We start from the raw sequence: 19451 nt of genomic DNA, 5'->3' as shown, positions 1-19451 counted from the left end.
GTTTGAGGCCAGGCTCGGGAAGACTTAGATGAGCCCGTAGACCCTGGGAGGTAGGGGCTCCCCTCTCTACGCTTCATCCTGAATGCATCCTGGAAATGACAACGGAAGGGTAGGAGCTGTCAGGTGAAGGCAGAGGTAGTCTGGAGTCTGATCTGTCCGTCCCGGATGCTGCAGATCCCTTGAAAAGCCAGGCCACCAAGCATTAAAGGGACAGAGACGCCACGCTGCTAGAGAAGAGGGAGGGCAGGCTGAAGACCGGAAAACTTTTATTTGCTGTACACTCAAAAGGCATCTCACGCTGTCACACCAGTCCACAGCTTGTGCAGGTCACCGCTCAAGCTCAGCTCTGGCCCTGCTGCTGTCGCTGCTGATTGTCTTCCTCTTCTTCCTGGCCCTCTGGCGGGGGCGGGGGCGGGGGCGGCTCTTTCACCCCTGAAGAGGACTCCCGGAGTTCCCCGGTGGACCCAGCCAGGCGGAAGACCACGGGGATCTGGGCCAGGGCTGGGTTGGTCTCCTGCAAGCCCTGGATCCACTTGGCCAGTGTAGCTTGGTCGTGGGCACCCGCCATGCATATGGCGAAGACAGGGCCTTCCTCCACTGTTGGGGGAAATAGGTGCTCAGAGTTTGTGCAATGGGAATCCGAGGACACCCCCCCCCCATACCTGCACTCCTTCCAGGCCACAGGTGGCATGTTTCTTGTGCACCCAAGCCTCTGCACAAAATATCCTGTCTGCCTAGACTGCTAATCCCATGCTTCACCTGAGTGATGCCTCCTGGTTCTTCAACATTCCACCAGGAAGTTCTCCCCACATCCCACCTGATGCTGGATGGTGTGCTCCTCCCTTGAGACCCGAGGAATGTAACTTAACTTGCCTGTTCTCCCACTGCCCAGAGCTGCTCAAGGGGAGAGACTTGGCCTGTCCTGGTCACACTCAGTAGCCAGCATAGAGATGCTCCATGACCAAGGGCTAACAGGCCTGGAGCCCCTGAGGAGTGTGTGTTTGTGTGTGTCTTTGGACATCTACTGGGTCTGCATGTGGTAACTGGGCTGGGTCTCAGTCTGGGTGCCACCCTTCCACCCCAGAGGCCTCATCATGTCTGGTGTTTGGAACCCTGCCCATCCCAGTTTTACCTTTATGGATGTCAAACTCGTAGTCATCCCAGCCACTCCTCCCGTAATCCAGGTCCAGCTGCATCGGATAGTAGAGATTCCATTCCTCCGGAATTTCCTCCACTTCCTACCCCAGGGAGGCGGGTCCAGCAGGGTCAGAGGCCCAGGATCTTGCAGCCAGCTACAGCCTACCTCCCCAAACCAGGAGCTATCCCTTCCCTTTCCGCTTGCCCCTCTGAGACCTCACATGAGCCCTTAGGGTGGTGCCAGCCCCCCAAACACACCCATACCCCCCACTCACGCTTTGGGGCCTTACCCTCTCCTCAGGGGGCAGCAAGTCAGCTCTGAGGATATGATAATAGACACATTTGTCTCGGAGCCACAGGGAAAAGGGGCCCTCGACGAAGACAGGCCGGGCTGGGTTGTGGTTGGCCAAGGCAGCCTGCTGATCAGGAGTCTGGATTCCTGGTGAGGATACACACATGCCCGGGGGGGGGGGGGGGGGGGGGGAGGGGCTGGCTGATGGGCTCTGCCCAAAGGCCCAGGGAGCCCACCCAGCAGGCTTGGTGGGAATCCAGCCCCCCATGCCAGAGCCTTACCTACAATGTGGGGCTCAGCAGGATCTGCTGCACCTGTGGAGTCTTTGGAAGAAGGCATCTGCAAGGAGGAGGAGGGGTGGAAGCTTGTGGCCCCCAGCCCCTATAGAAGAGCTGGGGAGAAAAATGGGGAAGGGGATCCCAGCGAATTCAGGGCTCCTCTTGGCCTCCGACCCAGCACTCAAGCCCATCCCTTCCTTATTTCTATCCACTTTGGCGCTAGCTGCCGACATTTAAGATGTGTACCCAGAGGGAACCTTAGAGCCTGCCTACCTGTGTTAAAATTTGGGATCTGCCACACAGGCTGTGTGACCATGGTCAAGTCGATGTACCTGTGTGCCTCAGTTTCTCCAGATGCAAAATGGAGATAACAGCACTTAATTCAGATGGTTCTAAAATGCTGAGAACAGTGCCTGGCACATAGTAAATGTTCCGTGCTTGTAAAGTTCTTTTTTTTTTTTTAAGATTTTTTATTTATTAATTTGACATAGAGAGACAGCCAGCGAGAGAGAGAACACAAGCAGGGGGAGTGGGAGAGGAAGAAGCAGGCTCCTAGCAGAGGAGCCTGATGTGGGCCTTGATCCCAGAACGCTGAGATCACGCCCTGAGCCGAAGGCAGACACTTAACGACTGAGCCACCCAGGCGCCCCTGTGCTTGTAAAGTTTTAAAAAGAAAAATAATTTCACATGCACAGTATACTCTCAAGGAGACACAGGAAACAAATCAGTGTTTGCCTCTTGGAGAACAGGAGGACAGTTTTATATCCTTCTGACTTTACATAGAGCCATGATTCAAAAACCAAACCAAATGAAAAAAAATTTTAAAGATTTTTATTTATTTATTTATTTGAGAGAGAGAGAGAGAGAGGGAGAGAAGGAACCAGGGGGAGCACCAGGCAGAGGGAGAGGGAGAAGCAGACTCCCCACTGAGCAGGGAGCCCGATGCGGGACTTGATCCCAGGACCCTGTGATCATGACCTGAGCCAAAGGCAGACACTTAACCAACTCAGCCACCCAGGTGTCCCCCAAATGAAATTTTAAAAAATGCATTGGATTGAGTCCCACATTGGGCTTGCTCAGCAGGGAGCCTGCTTCTCCCTCTCCCTCTGTCCCTCCCCCTACTCATGCGTGCTCTCTCTATTGATCTCTCTAACAAATACATAAAATCTTAAAAATGCATATATTCTTTGACTGAAACGTCTGAGAGTAGACAACTATCATTCATCCTTTCAAGTTACAAAGAACACAGGTAATTCAATGGGTATGGACACAGAATGGGCTCCTAGCCATATGCTTAAGTGAAAACAGCAAAGGCAAGGTGCAGAACATATGCAGAATGCTATGCCACTGCAGAAACATTTTCAAAGTGTAAGTTTTTTGGAGGCAGAAAAAAGTATATGTTTTGCTCCTGGGCCTTTTTACCGAACAATTATACTGATATATATATTTTTTTCTTTTAAGTAGGCTCCACACCCAGCGTGGAGCCAAGCACAGGGCTTGAACTCATGACCCTGAGATCAAGACCCGAGCTGAGTTCAAGAGTTGGACACTTAGCCGACTAAGCCACCCCGGCGCCCCAATACTGATCTTTCATTTTAAATTTCACACCATGGAGTTCTTCTTTTTTTTTTTTTCTTTTTTCACATTTGATTGTATATTTTTCTTTCCTTTTCTCACTAAAAATCTTGGTTCCTATCAATAGTAATACATTTACTTATCTATCAAACCACAGAAATAGTTTTGATGTTACTGGTAACCATAACGCTATGGGATTAAGCTTAGGATTTCTCTACAGGTATGTCTGTTCTTGGAACAGATGCCACTAAGGACGGGCAGTTGGACAACTGACTTGGAAGAACTTCTTCTCTCATTGATTATACTATCAATTAGATATTTAGCCATATCCATTTGTTTCTGCTTGTTTTCAATTTTAGTGGAGTTCCCCTCCCCCCTTTGATTTAAAAAAATACACACTGGGGGGGCGCCTGGGTAGCGCAGTCGTTAAAGCGTCTGCCTTCCGCTCAGGGCGTGATCCCGGCGTTCCGGGATCGGGTCCCACATCGGGCTCCTCTGCTGGGAGCCTGCTTCTTCCTCTCTCACTCGCCTGCTCTGTACCCTCTCTCGCTGGCTGTCTCTCTGTCACATAAATAAATAAAAATCTTAAAAAAAAAAAATACACACTGGGGCGCATAGGTGGTGCAGTCATTGGGCGTCTGCCTTCGGCTCGGGGCGTGATCCCAGCGTTATGGGATCGAGCCCCACATCGGGCTCCTCCGCTATGAGCCTGCTTCTTCCTCTCCCACTTCCCCCTGCTTGTGTTCCCTCTCTCGCTGGCTGTCTCTATCTCTGTCAAATAAATAAATAAAATCTTTAAAAAAAAATACACGTAAACATTTTCACAGTTTAAAAGTCAATCCATATTAAATAGATGTCTCTCTTCCACTCCTGTTCTTTCTACCCCATTTCCTCCGCCTGCCCAGAGATAATCATTTCTTCCTTTTTCAGATTTATCTTTGCATTATTTATTTTTGTGAAAACAGGCAAATAGTTATATGCACTTTTATTTCCCCTCCCCTCTCACACTGAAGGAAACTTACTGTACCACTGAATATACTTCAACTTTTCACTTGCTCTTTTTTTTTTTTTTTTTTTACAAATCTGACTGCGCTGTTAGAATCTACATAGACAATGCCCTCTTGATGGAGTCTTGGATTGTTCCCATTTTAAATCTAGGTGGTGCTGGTGATCATTTTACCATGTTTTCAAGCTTTCTGTATGTATTTTTCATAATGAGGGGAAACAAGAATACATACAAAGGATCTATCTGCTTGCAAATGCAAGGAGACACAGACGTGGTCACCTCTGGGGAAGGAGCCTGGGGACTGAAGGGCCAGGCTAGGAGAGGAGAACTCTTCACTGTGTGTCCTTGAGGACTGTTTGGCTTCTAATGCTTTACTTTTCAAAATGAAGAAATGAGTTAAAGACTAGCTTTCCTCTGCGATGTGCTCCAGGCCAAGTCTCTGTCCTTTCTCACCCAGACACCCCATTACCCACTGTCCCAGTCCCTCGGTCCTCGGTTGGCCCCCATCCAACACCAACCACGTGGCCACCAGAGGGTGCTTTTGAAACAGAAACTCCTTCCAGAAACATGACTCCCACCCCATCCTTCCTCTTCTTAAAACTTCCTGGTGGCTCCTTCCCCACCAACCGGTTCAAACCACACTCTTTAGCTTGGTGCCTCCATGCCCCTTCTCCCCACACCCGAGCCCCCCCCCCCCCCCTGCACTGGCCAGAGGAAGCCCTTTCTGCATCTCCCAGCTGCCCTCTGAACCCCAGCCCACACTGCTCCCTCTGCCTAGAATGCTCTCCTCGCCTCTCCTGTCCTGCTTGAGTGCAGCTCACCCTCACCTCCTATAGGAAGCCCTCCCTCCCCCCTGCCCCTTCTGGGCTCCCACAGCCCCCAGTGCTTCTCCATCTCAGAACCAGCAGCTCCGAGAGAAACTGTGATCTGGGGTCAGCCTCCAGGACCAAAGGATCCTCCACGTGGTCTGGCACGAGTGGCACCCTTAGAACACCGGGGTGTGTGTGGTGTGTGTGTGTGTGTGTGTGCGTGTGTGTGTGGACTATTTCATTCAGTCATTCAACAAACAACTGCTGAGCTCAGCTTTGTGCCAGACCCTGTGCTGAGCCTTGGGAGACACAGGGGAAACTGAATCATGGTGAATGAGCAACCAAGCCAGTCACCCAGTGCCTCAGCCAGGGTGGTCAGGAAGGGGATCCTGAGGAAGGGATGGCATAGCTGAGATCAGAAGAACATGAAGTCCCAGGGAGGAGTAGTCCTGGCAGAGGGAGCAGTGAGCACAAAGGCCTGAGAAGAAAACTGGCATAGAATGCTCAAGAACTGGGGCACCTGGGTGCCTTAGTTGGTCGAGCGTCCAACTCTTGATTTCAGCTCAGGTCATGATCTCAGCATCTTGGGATCGAGCCCTGCATTGGGCTCCAAGCTCAACGTGGAGTCTGCTTGGGATTCTCCCTCTCCCTCTGCCCCTCCCCTGCCCCCTCAAATAAATAAATATAAAATCTTCAAAAAAAAAAAAAGGGCTCAAAGACCAGAAAGGAAGACAGATGCCCAGAATACAGAGTGTGGGGAGAGGGGCAGGAGTGGAGGTCAGAGGTCAGAGGTCAAGCTGTAGTGAGGAGTGAGGGCCACGGGAATCTAGTGAGGGCTCAGTCTGTCTCAGCACAATCACTCAGGGTGAGTGAGGGGCCCGGGCTGGGGTTGTGGCTGAAGGTGTGGAAAGGGGTGGATACCTGGTAAATGGTGACCGTTGCGCTGAGGTTGGGCTCCATGTGCCGCAGGCCCAACTTGGCCAGGTCCACAGGGTCCTGCGGCAGGTCCCGGGGCACAGGGAAGGGGTTGATATTCTTGAAGCGGGAGAACCACAGTTTCATGCGCACGAACTTGAGCATGGGGTAACTTTTACGTCCAAATATCTGAATCAGTAGGAACTCAGTCTCCTTGTTGGGCATCACGCCTGCATCGGGCAGAAGGAGGCAGAGCCTCAGGGAGGGGCTCAAAGGGGTAAGGGGAGACAGAAACATGGGAGACAGGGAGGGGCAGAGGAGCCAGGGCCAAGAGGGAATCAGGAGGAGGGCCAGATGGAAAGAATCAGAGACAGGAAGAATTGAAGTCAGGGGATTGATGACAGAGAGGGAGAACAGAATCAGAATTGAAAGGAACAGTCAGAGGGAGAGAGGAAAGAGATGAGAGACAGAGGAGAGATTGAGAGAGGGGAGTGAGGGGGAGCAAACCAGCCAAACAGACACACAGAGAAAAGGCAAGACAGAGCCCTGGAGCGGCGGAGGGGCCCAAGACCGGGGAGAAGGAGGAAACCCACTCCCCAGCCCTGAGCCTGCGGGCCTCACCGTGGCTCTCCATCTGTTCCAGGACGGCGATCCCACACTCCTGCTGCCGTGGGTAGTGGATGAAGATGCTCTGGATGATGCTTCGAGGCCGGAAGACCTCCTTGGGAAAGACGTCGAGCAGCAGGTTGTAGACAGCCAGGTCGCGCTCGACGCCGTACTCCCGCATCTTGCGCAGCGCCAGGTAGATGAAGTCCACGTGGCCCCGCTTGTGCACGTTGTGCTGCCCAAAGTTCTGCACCGCGCGCACGAAGTTCGCCTTGTCCCGCGCCCCTGCCGGTGCCTGCTGGAACAGCTCCTCGTGGAGGGCCAGGGCCTTCGTGGGTCCGGGGCCCTTCCGGGGCTCAGGCGGGGGCGGGACGAGCCACGAGTCTGAGTTACGGGCGGCTGCGCTGCAGTGGAGGCCCCGTGCGGCCCGGAGAGGCACCTGGGGACAGAGAACCATTGCCGGAATTTGGGCCCCCGGGGGCTGCTGGGCTGGCTCCTTCCGGGGCAAGGTGCCAGTGGGCATCCCGAAGGGCCCCTGAGGAAGCGGGGTGCTGTGGTGATAAGCCCAAGTTCAGGCACTGTTACAAAGTGTGAGAAAACAACAGTGAAACCCCCATGGGGCCTCTGGGCCACATTGAGCATGGCAAACACCCCCTCTGATGCAGGGATCCTGCTTCGGGTTTGTAAATCCGACAGCTCTGAACAAAACCTGCGCCCGATGACGTTTGGACTTCCACAGCAGCGGTGGAAAGGGCCGCAACGTACATCGGCAAGGGAATGGTTAAGCCCCCGGCCATGAACGTGGGCAGGCAGTACCTGCATCTATGAGGGGCCCCGAGGAGGGTCTTGCGTGACCCAGAACGAGCTCCCAGGTATATTATGAAATGAAAAAAAATAGCGTGTGAATCGATGTGTAGAGTAAGTTCCCAGAGGTGTAAAAAAACCTCACCGACTTATATACAATAGATCTTCATTATTGGTGGACTCCCTGGTTGCAAATTTGCCTACTTGCTAAAAACGATTTGTAATCCCAAAGTCAATACTCTTAACACTTTCCTGGTCATTCACAGACACAAGCAGGGGGTTGACTGGTTGATGAAAATGTGAGGCGAGGCTCACAAGAACCGACCTGTATTTTCCTGGAAGCGATAGTTTGGGGTTCACTAGCTAATTCGGTGTAGGCGGGCACTTTATAAAATGTTACTGTGGATAATGAGAATCGACTGTATGCATATACATTTCCTGCTCCTGTAAAATACGTCTGGGAGGAAATGCATTAAGTGGGTAACACCTCTTGCCTCTAGAGAGGGGAGCTAAGTGGTGGCCAAGCAAAAGAGGGACAGACCCTTGTCTGGTGTGGCCCCAGAACTGTTTGAATTGCTCACGGTAACTAACTGTATTATCTGTTCAAAAGATACATGTCAACAACTGAGTTTAAAAAAGAAAATGCAGATTTTGGACTCAGCAGGAATCTTGGCTTGGCTGTCCTCTGCTAGGTGATACCCACATCCCACTTTACTACTCAGGCCTAAGCTTCCCTGTCTGTTACGATGGTGTTTCCCTTGAGTCAAGGCAGACCTTGCTCCCCAGAGTGAGGAGTGGAGGCTGCTGGGGGCAAATCTGAGGGGCAGCTGTCTCCTTTTGTCAATAAAATCGTATTCGGGGTGCCTGGGTGGCTCAGTCGTTAAGCATCTGCCTTCGGCGCGGGCCATGATCCCAGGGTTCTGAGATCGAGCCGCACGTCAGGCTCCCTGCTCAGCAGGGAACCTGCTTCTCCCTCTGCCTGCTGCTGCCCCTGCTTGTGCTCCCTCTCTAGCTGTCTCTCTGTCAAATAAATAAATAAGAAAAATCTAAAAAAAAATAAAAATAAAAATAAAAACTTAAAAAATAAAATAAAATAATAATAAATAAAGTTGTATTTGAATATGGCCAGGCACATTCATGATGTCTAGTCTGGGGCTGTTTTTACACGACACTGGCAGAGATGAGTAGTTGTAACAGACTGTGTGGCTTGCAAAGCCCCAAATATTTACTATCTGACTCTTCATGAAAATGTTTGCTAACCCCAGTATGGGTAGTACACTACCTAATTTCTTATTTTAAGTGAAATCGAATGTTTATTTATTTATTTATTTATTTATTAAAGATATATAGATCTAGATATCTACCTATCTATATCTATATATATGGCAAATAAAAGCTAATAGTTATTGAATCTTCTTCCAGGCATTGTTGATCACTTTCTGAATGTGAAGCTCATTTAATCTTTCCAATTGCCCACCGAGAGAGTGCTCTTAGTGTACCCATTTTACAGAGGAGGAAACTGAGGCTCAGAGAGGTGAAATGGGATGTCTGGTGTCCCATAGCTACAAAGTGACAGAGCTGAGATCACAGTCCCTGCCCTTAGTCTCTCTGCTCTGCTGCCCCAACAGCCATCCCAATGTCCTACTTACATAAGGTGATGTTTAAAAAACAAACAAAAAAGGGGGCGCCTGGGTGGCACAGCGGTTAAGCGTCTGCCTTCGGCTCAGGGCGTGATCCTGGCATTCTGGGATCGAGCCCCACATCAGGCTCCTCGCTATGAGCCTGCTTCTTCCTCTCCCACTCCCCCTGCTTGTGTTCCCTCTCTTGCTGGCTGTCTCTATCTCTGTCGAATAAATAAATAAAATCTTTAAAAACAAACAAACAAACAAACAAAAAAGGGGCGCCTGGGTGGCACAGCAGTTAGGCCTCTGCCTTCGGCTTGGCGTGATCCCGGCGTTACGGGATCGAGCCCCACATCAGGCTCTTCCGCTATGAGCCTGCTTCTTTCTCTCCCATTCCCCCTCCTTGTGTTCCCTCTCTCGCTGGCTGTCTCTATCTCTGTCGAATAAATAAATAAAATCTTTAAAAAACAAACAAACAAACAAAAAGTGTCCATTTAAAGTACAATTGTAGGCCACTCATTCTGTAGGTGGTATGTGCATAGGTCAAATACCAGAAAGGAAGCTCCAGGATGCCCAAAAGAAGGGGAGACCCCACAAAGGAGATAATGTAAACAAAAAGCATAGCACAGGGCCTGACACAGAGGAAGTGCTTAGTAAGGGAAGCATAGGCGTACCCCAGAGACATGGAGGGTTCAGTTCCAGACTCCACAATAAAACAAATGTCACAATAAAGTGAGTCAAATGAATTCTGAAGCTTCCCAATGCACATAGGAAAGTTAGGTTTACCCTATACTGTGGTCTATGAAGAAAGCAATAACATTACGTCTAAAAAAATGTATGTACCTTAATTAAAAAATGCTTTCTTGCTAAAAAATGCTAAGCAGCATATGTGAGCTTTCAGTGGGTCATAATCGCTGCTCACAGATCACCATAACACGCATGATAATAATGAATAAGGTTGAAATATTACAAGAATTACCAAAATGGGACACAGAGACACGAAAGGAGCAAATGCTGTCGGAACATGGCACCAACAAACTTGCTCGACAGAGGGCTGCCACAAACCCTCAACTTGTAAAAACCGAAAAACCAAAATCAACCAACCAAACAAACCATTATCTGTGAAGCACAACAGAACAAGGTATACGTAATTATTATTACCATCACTGCCGCCATCACTGTTACTGCTGTCTAGGCCCATCGATTGGCTTGGGCCATCTGGTCACTCGTGGAAGGGACAGAAGTTCAATGTTCTGCCCCCATCTTTACAAATGGATGCGGGAGTTACCCATAGTCACCACCCAAATCTACTGCGCTCCTGTAACCCCATTTCCAAATTCAACCCCCCTACCCACATGGACAGTAGCGCTTCTTAAAATGAATAAGGCACGTTCAGCTGGCCCTCAGAGCCGATAGGCTGCTGGTTACCTGAGAGAAGGGGGCTCCCAAGAGAGGCCCGCAGATGCCTCCCCAGCTGCGAGAGAGGCCCCGGGCCAGCAGGATGGCTTGGGCCCAGCTCATGCCGCTGCTTGTCAGACAACCACCTGGCCAAGAGAGGGAAAAAAGACAGCATCAGCCTGGCACCCCACCTGCTAATGGAGATGAGACCCCTCATGGGCAGAGCCATGATCCAGATGGCATGGCTAACTCACCAGGCCCCCTGGTCTCCTTATCCACAAGATGGACTTAAAATGGCTGTTACAACCAAGGGTCCCTACTTTGCTGGGCTAAACCCTCCACTATCTCGAGGAATTTGCTCCTGCCATGGTCCCCCTCCCTACTGGACCCTTTTTTTTTTTTTTTAAGATTTATTTATGGGGTGCCTGGGTGGCTCAGTTGGTTAAGTATCTGCCTTCAGCTCAGGTCATGATCTCAGGGGCCTGGGATTCAGTCCCATGTTGGGCTCCCTGCTTAGCGGGGAGCCTGCTTCTCCCTCTGCTCCCCCCCCCCCCCACCCGGCTTGTTCTCTCTTTCTCAAATAAAAAATAAGACAGAAAGAGTGCATGTGATGGGGGGGAGGGGCAGAGGGAGAGAGGGAATTTTAAGCAGGTTCCACGCCCAGTGTGGAGCCCGACACAGGGCTCAATCTCACAATCGTGAGATCATGACCTGAGCCGAAACCAAGAGTCAGACACTTAACCAAATGAGCCACCCAGGTGCCTCTGGATCTTTTTTTTTTTTTTATATAACAGTTTTATTCACATATCCTATAGTTCACCGTTTCCAAGTGTAAAATTCAATGGTTTTTTAGTATACTCACAGAACCCTGCAACCATCACTGCAATCTAATTTTAGAACATTCTCGTTACCCCAAGAAGAAAACCTATACCCATCAGCAGTTCCTCTCATTTTCCCTCAGGCAACCACTAACGCACTGTCTCTATAACTTGCCCACTCTGGGTAGTTTGTATAAAAGGAGTCACGCAACACGTGCTCTTGTGTGACTAGCCGTTCACTTAGCAGGTGTTTCGGGCTTATCCATGTATCAGACTTCATTCATTTTAATTGCTAAAAAATTCCATTATAGGGATATAACCATGCTTTGTTTATCCATTCATCAATTGATGGACATTTGGGGTTGTTTCCGCTTTTTGACTATTATGATTAACGCTGCTGTGAACACCTGCGTGGAAGTTTTGTGTGAACGGGTACTTCATGCCTCTTAGGGATATACACGAAGTCAAACTGCTGAGATGTATGGTAATTCTATGTCTAACATTTTGAGGAACTGCCAAACTGTTTTTTTTTTTTTTTATTTTAAGTAGCCTCCCTGCCCAACATGGCGCTTGAACTCATAACCCCCAGATCAGAAGCCGCATGCTCTATCAACTGACGCAGCCAGGCTCCCCCTGCCAAACCATTCTCTAATGTGGCTGCACCATTTTACATTCTCACCAGCAATATATAAGGGTTCTAATTTCTCCACCTCCTTGCCAATTCTTGTGGTTTTTTTCATTGGACGCAGTAGTGAATGCGAAGTGGTATCTCATGGTTGGATTTGCACTTCCCTAAAAACTGATGCCAGGTATCTTTTCGGGTCCTTATTGGCCATTGTGTATCTTTTTTGGAGAAATGTGTATTTAGATCCTTTGTACATTTAAAAAATTGGACTACTTATCTTTTTATCATTGAGTTGTAAGAGTTCTTTATATATTCTGGATACCCTTGTGATTTACAAATACTTTCTCCCATTCTTTGGGTCGTCTTTTCACTTTCTTGATGTTAACAGTTCACAGCACAAGTCTTATTCTGATGATGTCCAATTTGTTTTTCTTTTATAGCTGCGGTCTTGATGTTGTACCTAAAAAACCACTACCAAGGCCAAGGTCATAAAGACTTACTCCTATGTTGGGGCGCCTGGGTGTCGCAGCTGGTTAGGCATCTGACTCTTGGTTTCAGCTCAGGTCATGATCTCAGGGTCATGAGACTGAGCCCCTGGACTAGGCTCTGCGCTCAGCGTGGAGTCTGCTTGGGACTCTCTCTCCCTCTGCCCCTCCCCCCCACTCTCTTGCTCAAATAATATAAATCTTAAAAAAAAGATTTATTCCTCTTTTCTTCTAAGAGTTTAATAGTTTTAGCTCTTACATTTAATCCCATGATCCACCTTTAATTAATTATTGTGTATGGTGTGAGAAAGGGATTCATTACAAGTGGATATCCAATTGTCCTAGTACTATTTGTTGAAGAGACTATTCTTTCCCTATTTCTTTGTCTTGGCATTCTTTTTTTTTTTAAATGAAGTTTTAATTTTAGTATAGTTAATATAGTTATGTTAGTTTCAGGTGTACAATAACGTGATTCAACAATTCTATACATTAGTGCTCATCATGATAAGTGCACTCTTTTGTCCTGTTGTTCTTGCTGAAAATCACTTGACCATAAATGTTAAGGGTTTAATTCTGGGTTCCCAATTTCATTGATCTATACGTTGGGTCTTTTTTTTTTTTTTTTAATTTTATTTATTTATTTGACACAGAGAGACAGCCAGCGCGAGAGGGAACACAAGCAGGGGGAGTGGGAGAGGAAGAAGCAGGCTCATAGCGGAGGAGCCTGATGTGGGGCTCGATCCCAGAACGCCGGGATCACGCCCTGAGCCGAAGGCAGGCGCTTAACCGCTGCGCTACCCAGGCGCCCCTATACGTTGGGTCTTATGCCAGTACCACACTGTTTTGATTATTATAGTTCTGTTAAGTTTTAAAATCAGGAACTGTAAGTCTTCCAACTTTGTTCTTTTTTTTACAAAATTGTTTTGGCTATTCCGGCTCCCCTGCAATTACATATAAACTTTAGAATCAGCTGTCAATTTCTGCAAAAAGCCAGAGGGATTCTGATAGGGATTGTGTTGAGTCTATAGATCAATTTAGGGAATGTTGGTATCTTAACATTAAGTCTTCTGACCCATGAACACGGGATGCCTCTCCATTTATTTAGATTATCTTTAATTTCTCTCAACGTTTTATAGTTTTCAGTGTATGAGTTTCTTACTTTTGTTAAATTTATTTATCTATGTTATATTATTAAATAATAAATAATTATTTATTGTAAATTTATGTTTTTTTTTAAAGATTTATTTCTAAGTAATGTCTACACCCAACGTGGGGCTTGAATTCACAACCCCAAGATCAAAAGTCACATGCTCTAACAACTGAGCCAGCCAGGCGCCCCTATTCATGTTTCATTCTTTATGAAGCTATTACATATGGGATTATTTTCTTAATTTCATTTCTATATTGTTCAGTGCCAGTGTATAGGAATACAATTTATTTTTTATGTATTTTGATCTTATATCCTGCAACCTTGCTGAACTCACTTATTAGTTTCAATAGCTTTTTACTGCCTTCTTTAGGATTTTCTATATACAAGATCACGCCACCTACAAATACAGTTTTACCTCTCCCTTTCCAAACTGGATGTCTTTTATTTATTTTCCTTTCCCAAGTGCCCTTGCTGGAACCCTCCAGTACAATGTTGAGTAGAAGTGGCAAGAGTAGATATCCTTTTCTTGTTCTTGATCTTAGGGGAAGAGTATCCAGTCTTTCATCATTAAGTATGATGTGAGCTGTGGGTTTTCCGAAATGGCCTTCATAAGGTTAAAGAAATTCCCTTCTGGGGTGCCTGAGTGGCTCAGTCGGTTGAGTGTCTGTCTCTTGATTTTGGCTCAAGTCATAATCCCAGGGCTGTGGGAATGAGCCCCACATCGGACTCTGCACTCAGTATGGGGTCTGCTTGTCCCTCTCCCTCTGCCCCTCGCCCCACTCACGCTCACTCTTGTGCTCGCTCTCTCCAGAATAAATAAATAAAAATCTTGGGGCGCCTGGGTGGCACAGCGGTTGGGCGTCTGCCTTCGGCTCAGGGCGTGATCCCGGCGATCTGGGATCGAGCCCCACATCAGGCTCTTCTGCTATGAGCCTGCTTCTTCCTCTCCCACTCCCCCTGCTTGTGTTCCCTCTCTCGCTGGCTGTCTCTATCTCTGTCAAATAAATAAATAAAATCTTTAAAAAAAAAAAAAAAAGAATAAATAAATAAAAATCTTTTTTTTTTTTTTTTAAGATTTTATTTATTTATTCGACAGGATAGAGACAGCCAGCGAGAGAGGGAACACAAGCAGGGGGAGTGGGAGAGGAAGAAGCAGGCTCCTAGCGGAGGAGCCTGATGTGGGGCTTGATCCCAGAACACCAGGATCACGCCCTGAGCCGATGGCAGACGCTTAACCGCTGTGCCACCCAGGCGCCCCAGAATAAATAAATAAAAATCTTAAAAAAAAAAAAAAAAAGAAATTCCCTTCTATATCCAGATGTTGAATATTTTCATCAGAAAGATACTGGATTGTGTTAAGTACTTTTTGTTGCATCTAGTGAAACGACTGTAGTTTTTGTCTTTTATTCTATTAATAAGGTATATTATATTAACCGATTTTTCAGATTTTATTTTACTTACTTATTTTTTTTTAAGATTTTATTTATTTATTTGACAGAGAGAGGGAGAGCAGGCACACAAGCAGGGGGGAGCAGCAGAGGGAGAAAGAGAAGCAGGCTCTCCGCTGACCAGGGAGCCCAATGCAGGGCTCGATCCCAGGATCCTGGGATCATGACCAGCTGAAGGCAGATGCTTAACTGACTGAGCCACCCAGCCACCCCAATTTTCAGATTTTAAACTAATCTTGCATTTCTGGGACAAATTCCACTTGGCCATGGTGTATAATCCTTTTTGTATGTTGCTAAAATTTGGTTTGCTGGTTATTTTGTTGAGGATTTTTACATCCATATTCATAAGAGATAACAGTCTGTAGTTTTGAGTGTCTGTGTGATTTGGAATCAAGGTAATGCTGACCTCAGAAAATAAGCTGGGAAGTGTCTGTACTATTCTTATTATCATTTAAACTTTCTCTAGCATCTCCCTACTTGTCCCAAAGACTCCCTCCAGCCTCTGCTCCACATCTCTGCTCCCTTTACAGCAAAGCTTCTCCCAAGAGGTACATACACACTCTGCTTCCTCACTCTCTCCAGCTTGGCTGCTGCCCCAGCTACTCCACTGACATCATTTGTAAAGATCCCTTTTGGTTTTACACTTACCAAAGCCAATGCTTATTTATTTCTCAGGCCTCATTTTGCTTAATTTCTCTGAAGTATGTACCATAGGTGAGGCCCTCCTCCCACTTTCTTGGCACTCTAGATTTTCTTCCTAAACCCGGGCTGTTTCTCAGCCAATCAGCAAGACCCACTTCTTTCTTTAAAGTTTGCAATGTCTGCAAACTTAAATGTGCCAATAAATCACCCATGACCTTGTTACAAATGCAGATTTTGGGGGCGCCTGGGTGGCTGCGTCAGTTAAGCGTCTGCCTTCGGTTCAGGTCATGATCCCAGGGTGCTGGGACTGAGCCCGGCATCGGGCTCCCTGCTCAGTGGGGAGCCTGCTTCTCCCTCTCCCTCTGCTGTTCCCCCTGCTTGTGCTTTCTCTTGTTCTCTCTCACGCTCTCTGTCAAATAAATAAATAAATAAATAGAATCTTAAAAAAAATATGCAGACTTTGATCCAGCAAGTCTGGGGTAGAGCTAAAGATCTTGCACCTCCAACAAGCTTCCAAATGATACTGATGCTGCTGGTTTGGGGACCACACTTTTAGTAATAAAGCGGCAAAGAGTCCCACATTCTGGATTTGTCTGCCTGCTACCCTGAGTTGTCTTTCAACTTGTTCCTCTCTTCTCCGTATTATTATGGGCAGCACTAATGGTTCTCAAACTTTTTTCATATTAGAATCATCTAGAGAGCTTTTAAAAATCCCTATGTCCAGGCCATACCCTGGATATAATAAATCAAAGTATCTAAATCTAGGGCCCAGGCATCAGCATTTTAAAGCGCTCCAGGGGCAGCTGGGTGGCTCAGTCAGTTAAGCATCTGCCTTCAGCTCAGGTCACGATCCTTGGGTCCTGGGATTGAGCCCCACATAGGGGCTCCCTCTCCCTCTGCCCCCAGCATCTGCTCATGCTCTCTCAAATATATAATCTTAAAAAAAAACAAAAACAAGAGCCTCCAATGAATCTAATATGAAGCCAAGATTAAGACCTTATCTGAATCTTCACTACTCAAAATGTGTTCCAGGGCCCAGCTATATCAACATCATCATTTGGAAGCTCATTAGAGAAGCTGAATCTCAGCCCTAACCCAGACCTCCTGAATCAGAATCCACATTTTAAGAAGAGTCCAGGTTTCTCATATGAGTGTTAAAGTCTCTGAAATGATGATCTATTTGCTGATGGATTCCAAATAGTTATTTTTTTTTTTTTTTGAAGATTTTACTTATTTATCTGAAAGAGAGAGAGTGAGCGTGAGTGAGGGAGAGTGCAAGCTGAGGGGAGACGGAGAAGCAGACTTCCCGCTGAGCAGGAAGCCCAATGCGGAGCTTGATCCCAGGACCCTGGGACCATGACCTGAGCTGAAAGCAGACGCTTAACAGACTGAGCCACCCAGGAGCCCTGGATTCCACATAGATATTGCCAGTCCTGAGCTCCAACCTCCATACCTAACCGCCACTTGGGCATATACCTAGCCATTTCAGACTTAATTTGCTCCAGAATGATATCCCTGCTTAAACTTGTTCCTCCGCATCCTAGCCAATGACACCACCATTCCCAATCATTCAGTCCACAAACCTAGAAGTCATTTCTGAGTCCACTATGTCCCTCACACACCCATATAATCCACCGAGAAGTCCTGATGAGTACTTCCAAATCCATCCCGAATATATCCATTTCTCTCCATCTGCAAGCCACCACCCCAATCCATGATCTCTTTAATACCTACCCAGCCTTCCCACCAGTCAATTCTCGCTGCCATGGTCAGAGGGAGCTTTTTAGAATGTAAACTAATTTCAGTGCTCTCTGCCTAAAAATTGCTAGTGTTACATCACACTTAAAATATTCAGACAGGGGGGCGCCTGGGTGGCACAGTGGTTAAGCGTCTGCCTTCGGCTCAGGGCGTGATCCTGGTGTTGCGGGATCGAGCCCCACATCAGGCTCCTCTGCTATGAGCCTGCTTCTTCCTCTCCCACTCCCCCTGCTTGTGTTCCCTCTCTCACTGGCTGTCTCTCTCTCTGTCGAATAAATAAATAAAATCTTAAAAAAAAAAAAAATTCAGACAGGGTCCACCCCTCCAAACTGAACTTTTTTTTTTTTTTAAGATTTTATTTATTTATTTGAGAGAGAGAGCGCGAGCAGGGGGAGGGGAAGGGGCAGAGGGCGAAGCAGAATCCCCAGGAGCAGGGAGCCCTACTCAGGGCTCCATCCCAGGACCCGGGGATCATGACCTGAGCGGTAGGCGGACGCTTAACAGACTGAGCCACCCAGGCGCCCTTAGCTACATTGTTTCTTAAACAAGCTAAGTTTATTCTAGGCTCAGAGCCTTTGCACTTGCTTTTCCCTCTGTTGGGAAATTTCTTCCCCCAGATCAGTCCATAGCTGTCTCTGGTCATTCAGGTCTATATTCAAATGAGAGGCTTTCCCTGACCATAGCCCCACTCCAGTTTAAAGCCCCCAGCACCCTGATGAATGCATTATTAGCAATTATTAACATCTGAAATCACCTGTTCCCTCTACTAACTTGTTTAATGTCTGGCTCCCCAAGGAGACCGGAGGCTTTGTATTCCTCATTGAAGTGTTTCCAGCACCTGGACAGTGCCTGGACTATGGTAGGTGCCTAACAAGTATCAGATCAATTAGGAGAAGAGCTAAATTTCTACAAAACGTCTATGATCTAGAAGTCTGAACCCCCGTGGCGGGGGGTAGGGGGGGTGTACCTACAGCAGCTCTGAGGCTGGCTGTCAGGATTCTCGGTTCCTTGGGAGAAATGGACTGACGCGGGTTCGAATTCTAGCCCAGCTGCCAACTTGCGGCGTGACTTCGGGAGAAGGCCTTAAATTTTCTGAGCCTCAGCTGTCTCATCTGCAAAACAGGAGATTAGGGAAGTGGGGAGGGGAGTACACCGAGAGCGGATTTCCCAGCCCGTCCCCGCCCCGCATCTCAAAAGGTCACGGTGCCCTGGCCCTGCAGCTGGGTTGCTCTGGGCCGCCCGCTCGCCCTGCCGGCCCAGAACTGGCCGTCCAGGACCCAGAAGTTCGAGCTAGCCTCCCCACGCGCGACCTACATACTCACGCGGCAAGCCGCGGACTCCGGGCCCGTTCGGTCTCGACTCTGGGCGCCGCCATTTTACCCAGATTGCTTCCAGGTCACGGGCCACCAGGGAGACAGCAAATCGAGAACGCTGGTTTAGAGAGGTCCCGCCCCAAATGGAGGAGCACCAATAGGAAGGCAGAAAGGCCTTGGTCCTGCCTCATACAGAGCCAGGTCCCACCCCCATTAAGGCCGGGAAAAGAGTGACTGGACCGATCGGGGCTGGGAGGCTGGACTTGAGGGACCGGGCGGGGCGGGGGAGCGGCTTGTGAATCCACCTGGAGGCCCCAGTTTTCCCACCTGAAATATGGGAATGAAATATTAAAGGTGAAGTGATGTGATTCCTTCATTTGTTCAACTAACCTTTCTTGAGCGCTTACTGTGTGCTAGGTGCAGTTTTAGGCGCTTAGGATACAGCACTGATAGCAGTGATGGAGACAATTTCTGCTCATCTAGCTCCGTAACTCTGCGCTAGTGACTAACTCATCTGTGCCTGGGTTTTCTCACCCTGGGGCAATTATAATAACCTCATGGGATTTTTTTGAAGTTTGAGTTAATCTATGCAGAACAGCCATATAAGTGCTGTTGTTAATGGGGAATTCACCTTAACACCTCCCTCCGCCTCCCTCAATGGGAGGGCGTGGAGTCTGGTTTGACACCTTAGGCCAACCTCGCTGAGGACTGAGGGTCCTGTGGAGTTGTGTGTGTGTTTGTGATTGTGTCCTGTGGCCGCAGGTGCGTAT

The 19451-nt window shown here is 47.9% G+C and overlaps 1 protein-coding gene across 2 annotated transcripts; it reads right to left on the bottom strand.

Annotated features, from left to right (window-relative positions):
- Positions 1-249: 249 nt before the first annotated feature.
- On the bottom strand, positions 250-18817 carry ECSIT (ECSIT signaling integrator). Of its 2 annotated transcripts, none has more exons than XM_045774535.2 (9): positions 18691-18817; positions 18340-18480; positions 10473-10588; positions 6634-7057; positions 6019-6242; positions 1711-1768; positions 1428-1576; positions 1133-1238; positions 250-597 (listed from the first exon to the last, which is right to left on the bottom strand). In XM_045774535.2, exons 3-9 carry the CDS (start codon positions 10563-10565, stop codon positions 341-343), a joined length of 1311 nt encoding a protein of 436 aa, XP_045630491.2. In that variant the 5' UTR covers positions 10566-10588; positions 18340-18480; positions 18691-18817; the 3' UTR covers positions 250-340. The 2 variants fall into 2 exon arrangements, with proteins under 2 accessions (XP_045630491.2, XP_087723377.1); XM_087867251.1 differs by having other exon boundaries at positions 1133-1190.
- Between the last annotated feature and the right edge of the window lie 634 nt (positions 18818-19451).

The sequence above is a fragment of the Ursus americanus genome, chromosome 14 (genome assembly GCF_024610735.1).
Source record: "Ursus americanus isolate L20-20 chromosome 14, mUrsAme1.1.p, whole genome shotgun sequence".
Taxonomy (NCBI): Eukaryota; Metazoa; Chordata; class Mammalia; order Carnivora; family Ursidae; genus Ursus; species Ursus americanus.
Note: the sequence above shows the minus strand (reverse complement) of the source record. Positions and strands in the feature narration are given on the sequence as shown.

Excerpts from the sequence above, each read along its gene's own strand:
- ECSIT (XM_045774535.2), bottom strand. The coding sequence starts at position 10,565 with ATGAGCTGGGCCCAAGCCATCCTGCTGGCCCGGGGCCTCTCTCGCAGC. Across the intron at positions 1,577-1,710 it reads TGCTGAGCCCCACATTGTAG|GAATCCAGACTCCTGATCAG; the intron begins GTAAGGCTCTGG and ends TATCCTCACCAG. Across the intron at positions 1,239-1,427 it reads TGCTGCCCCCTGAGGAGAGG|GAAGTGGAGGAAATTCCGGA; the intron begins GTAAGGCCCCAA and ends TCCCTGGGGTAG.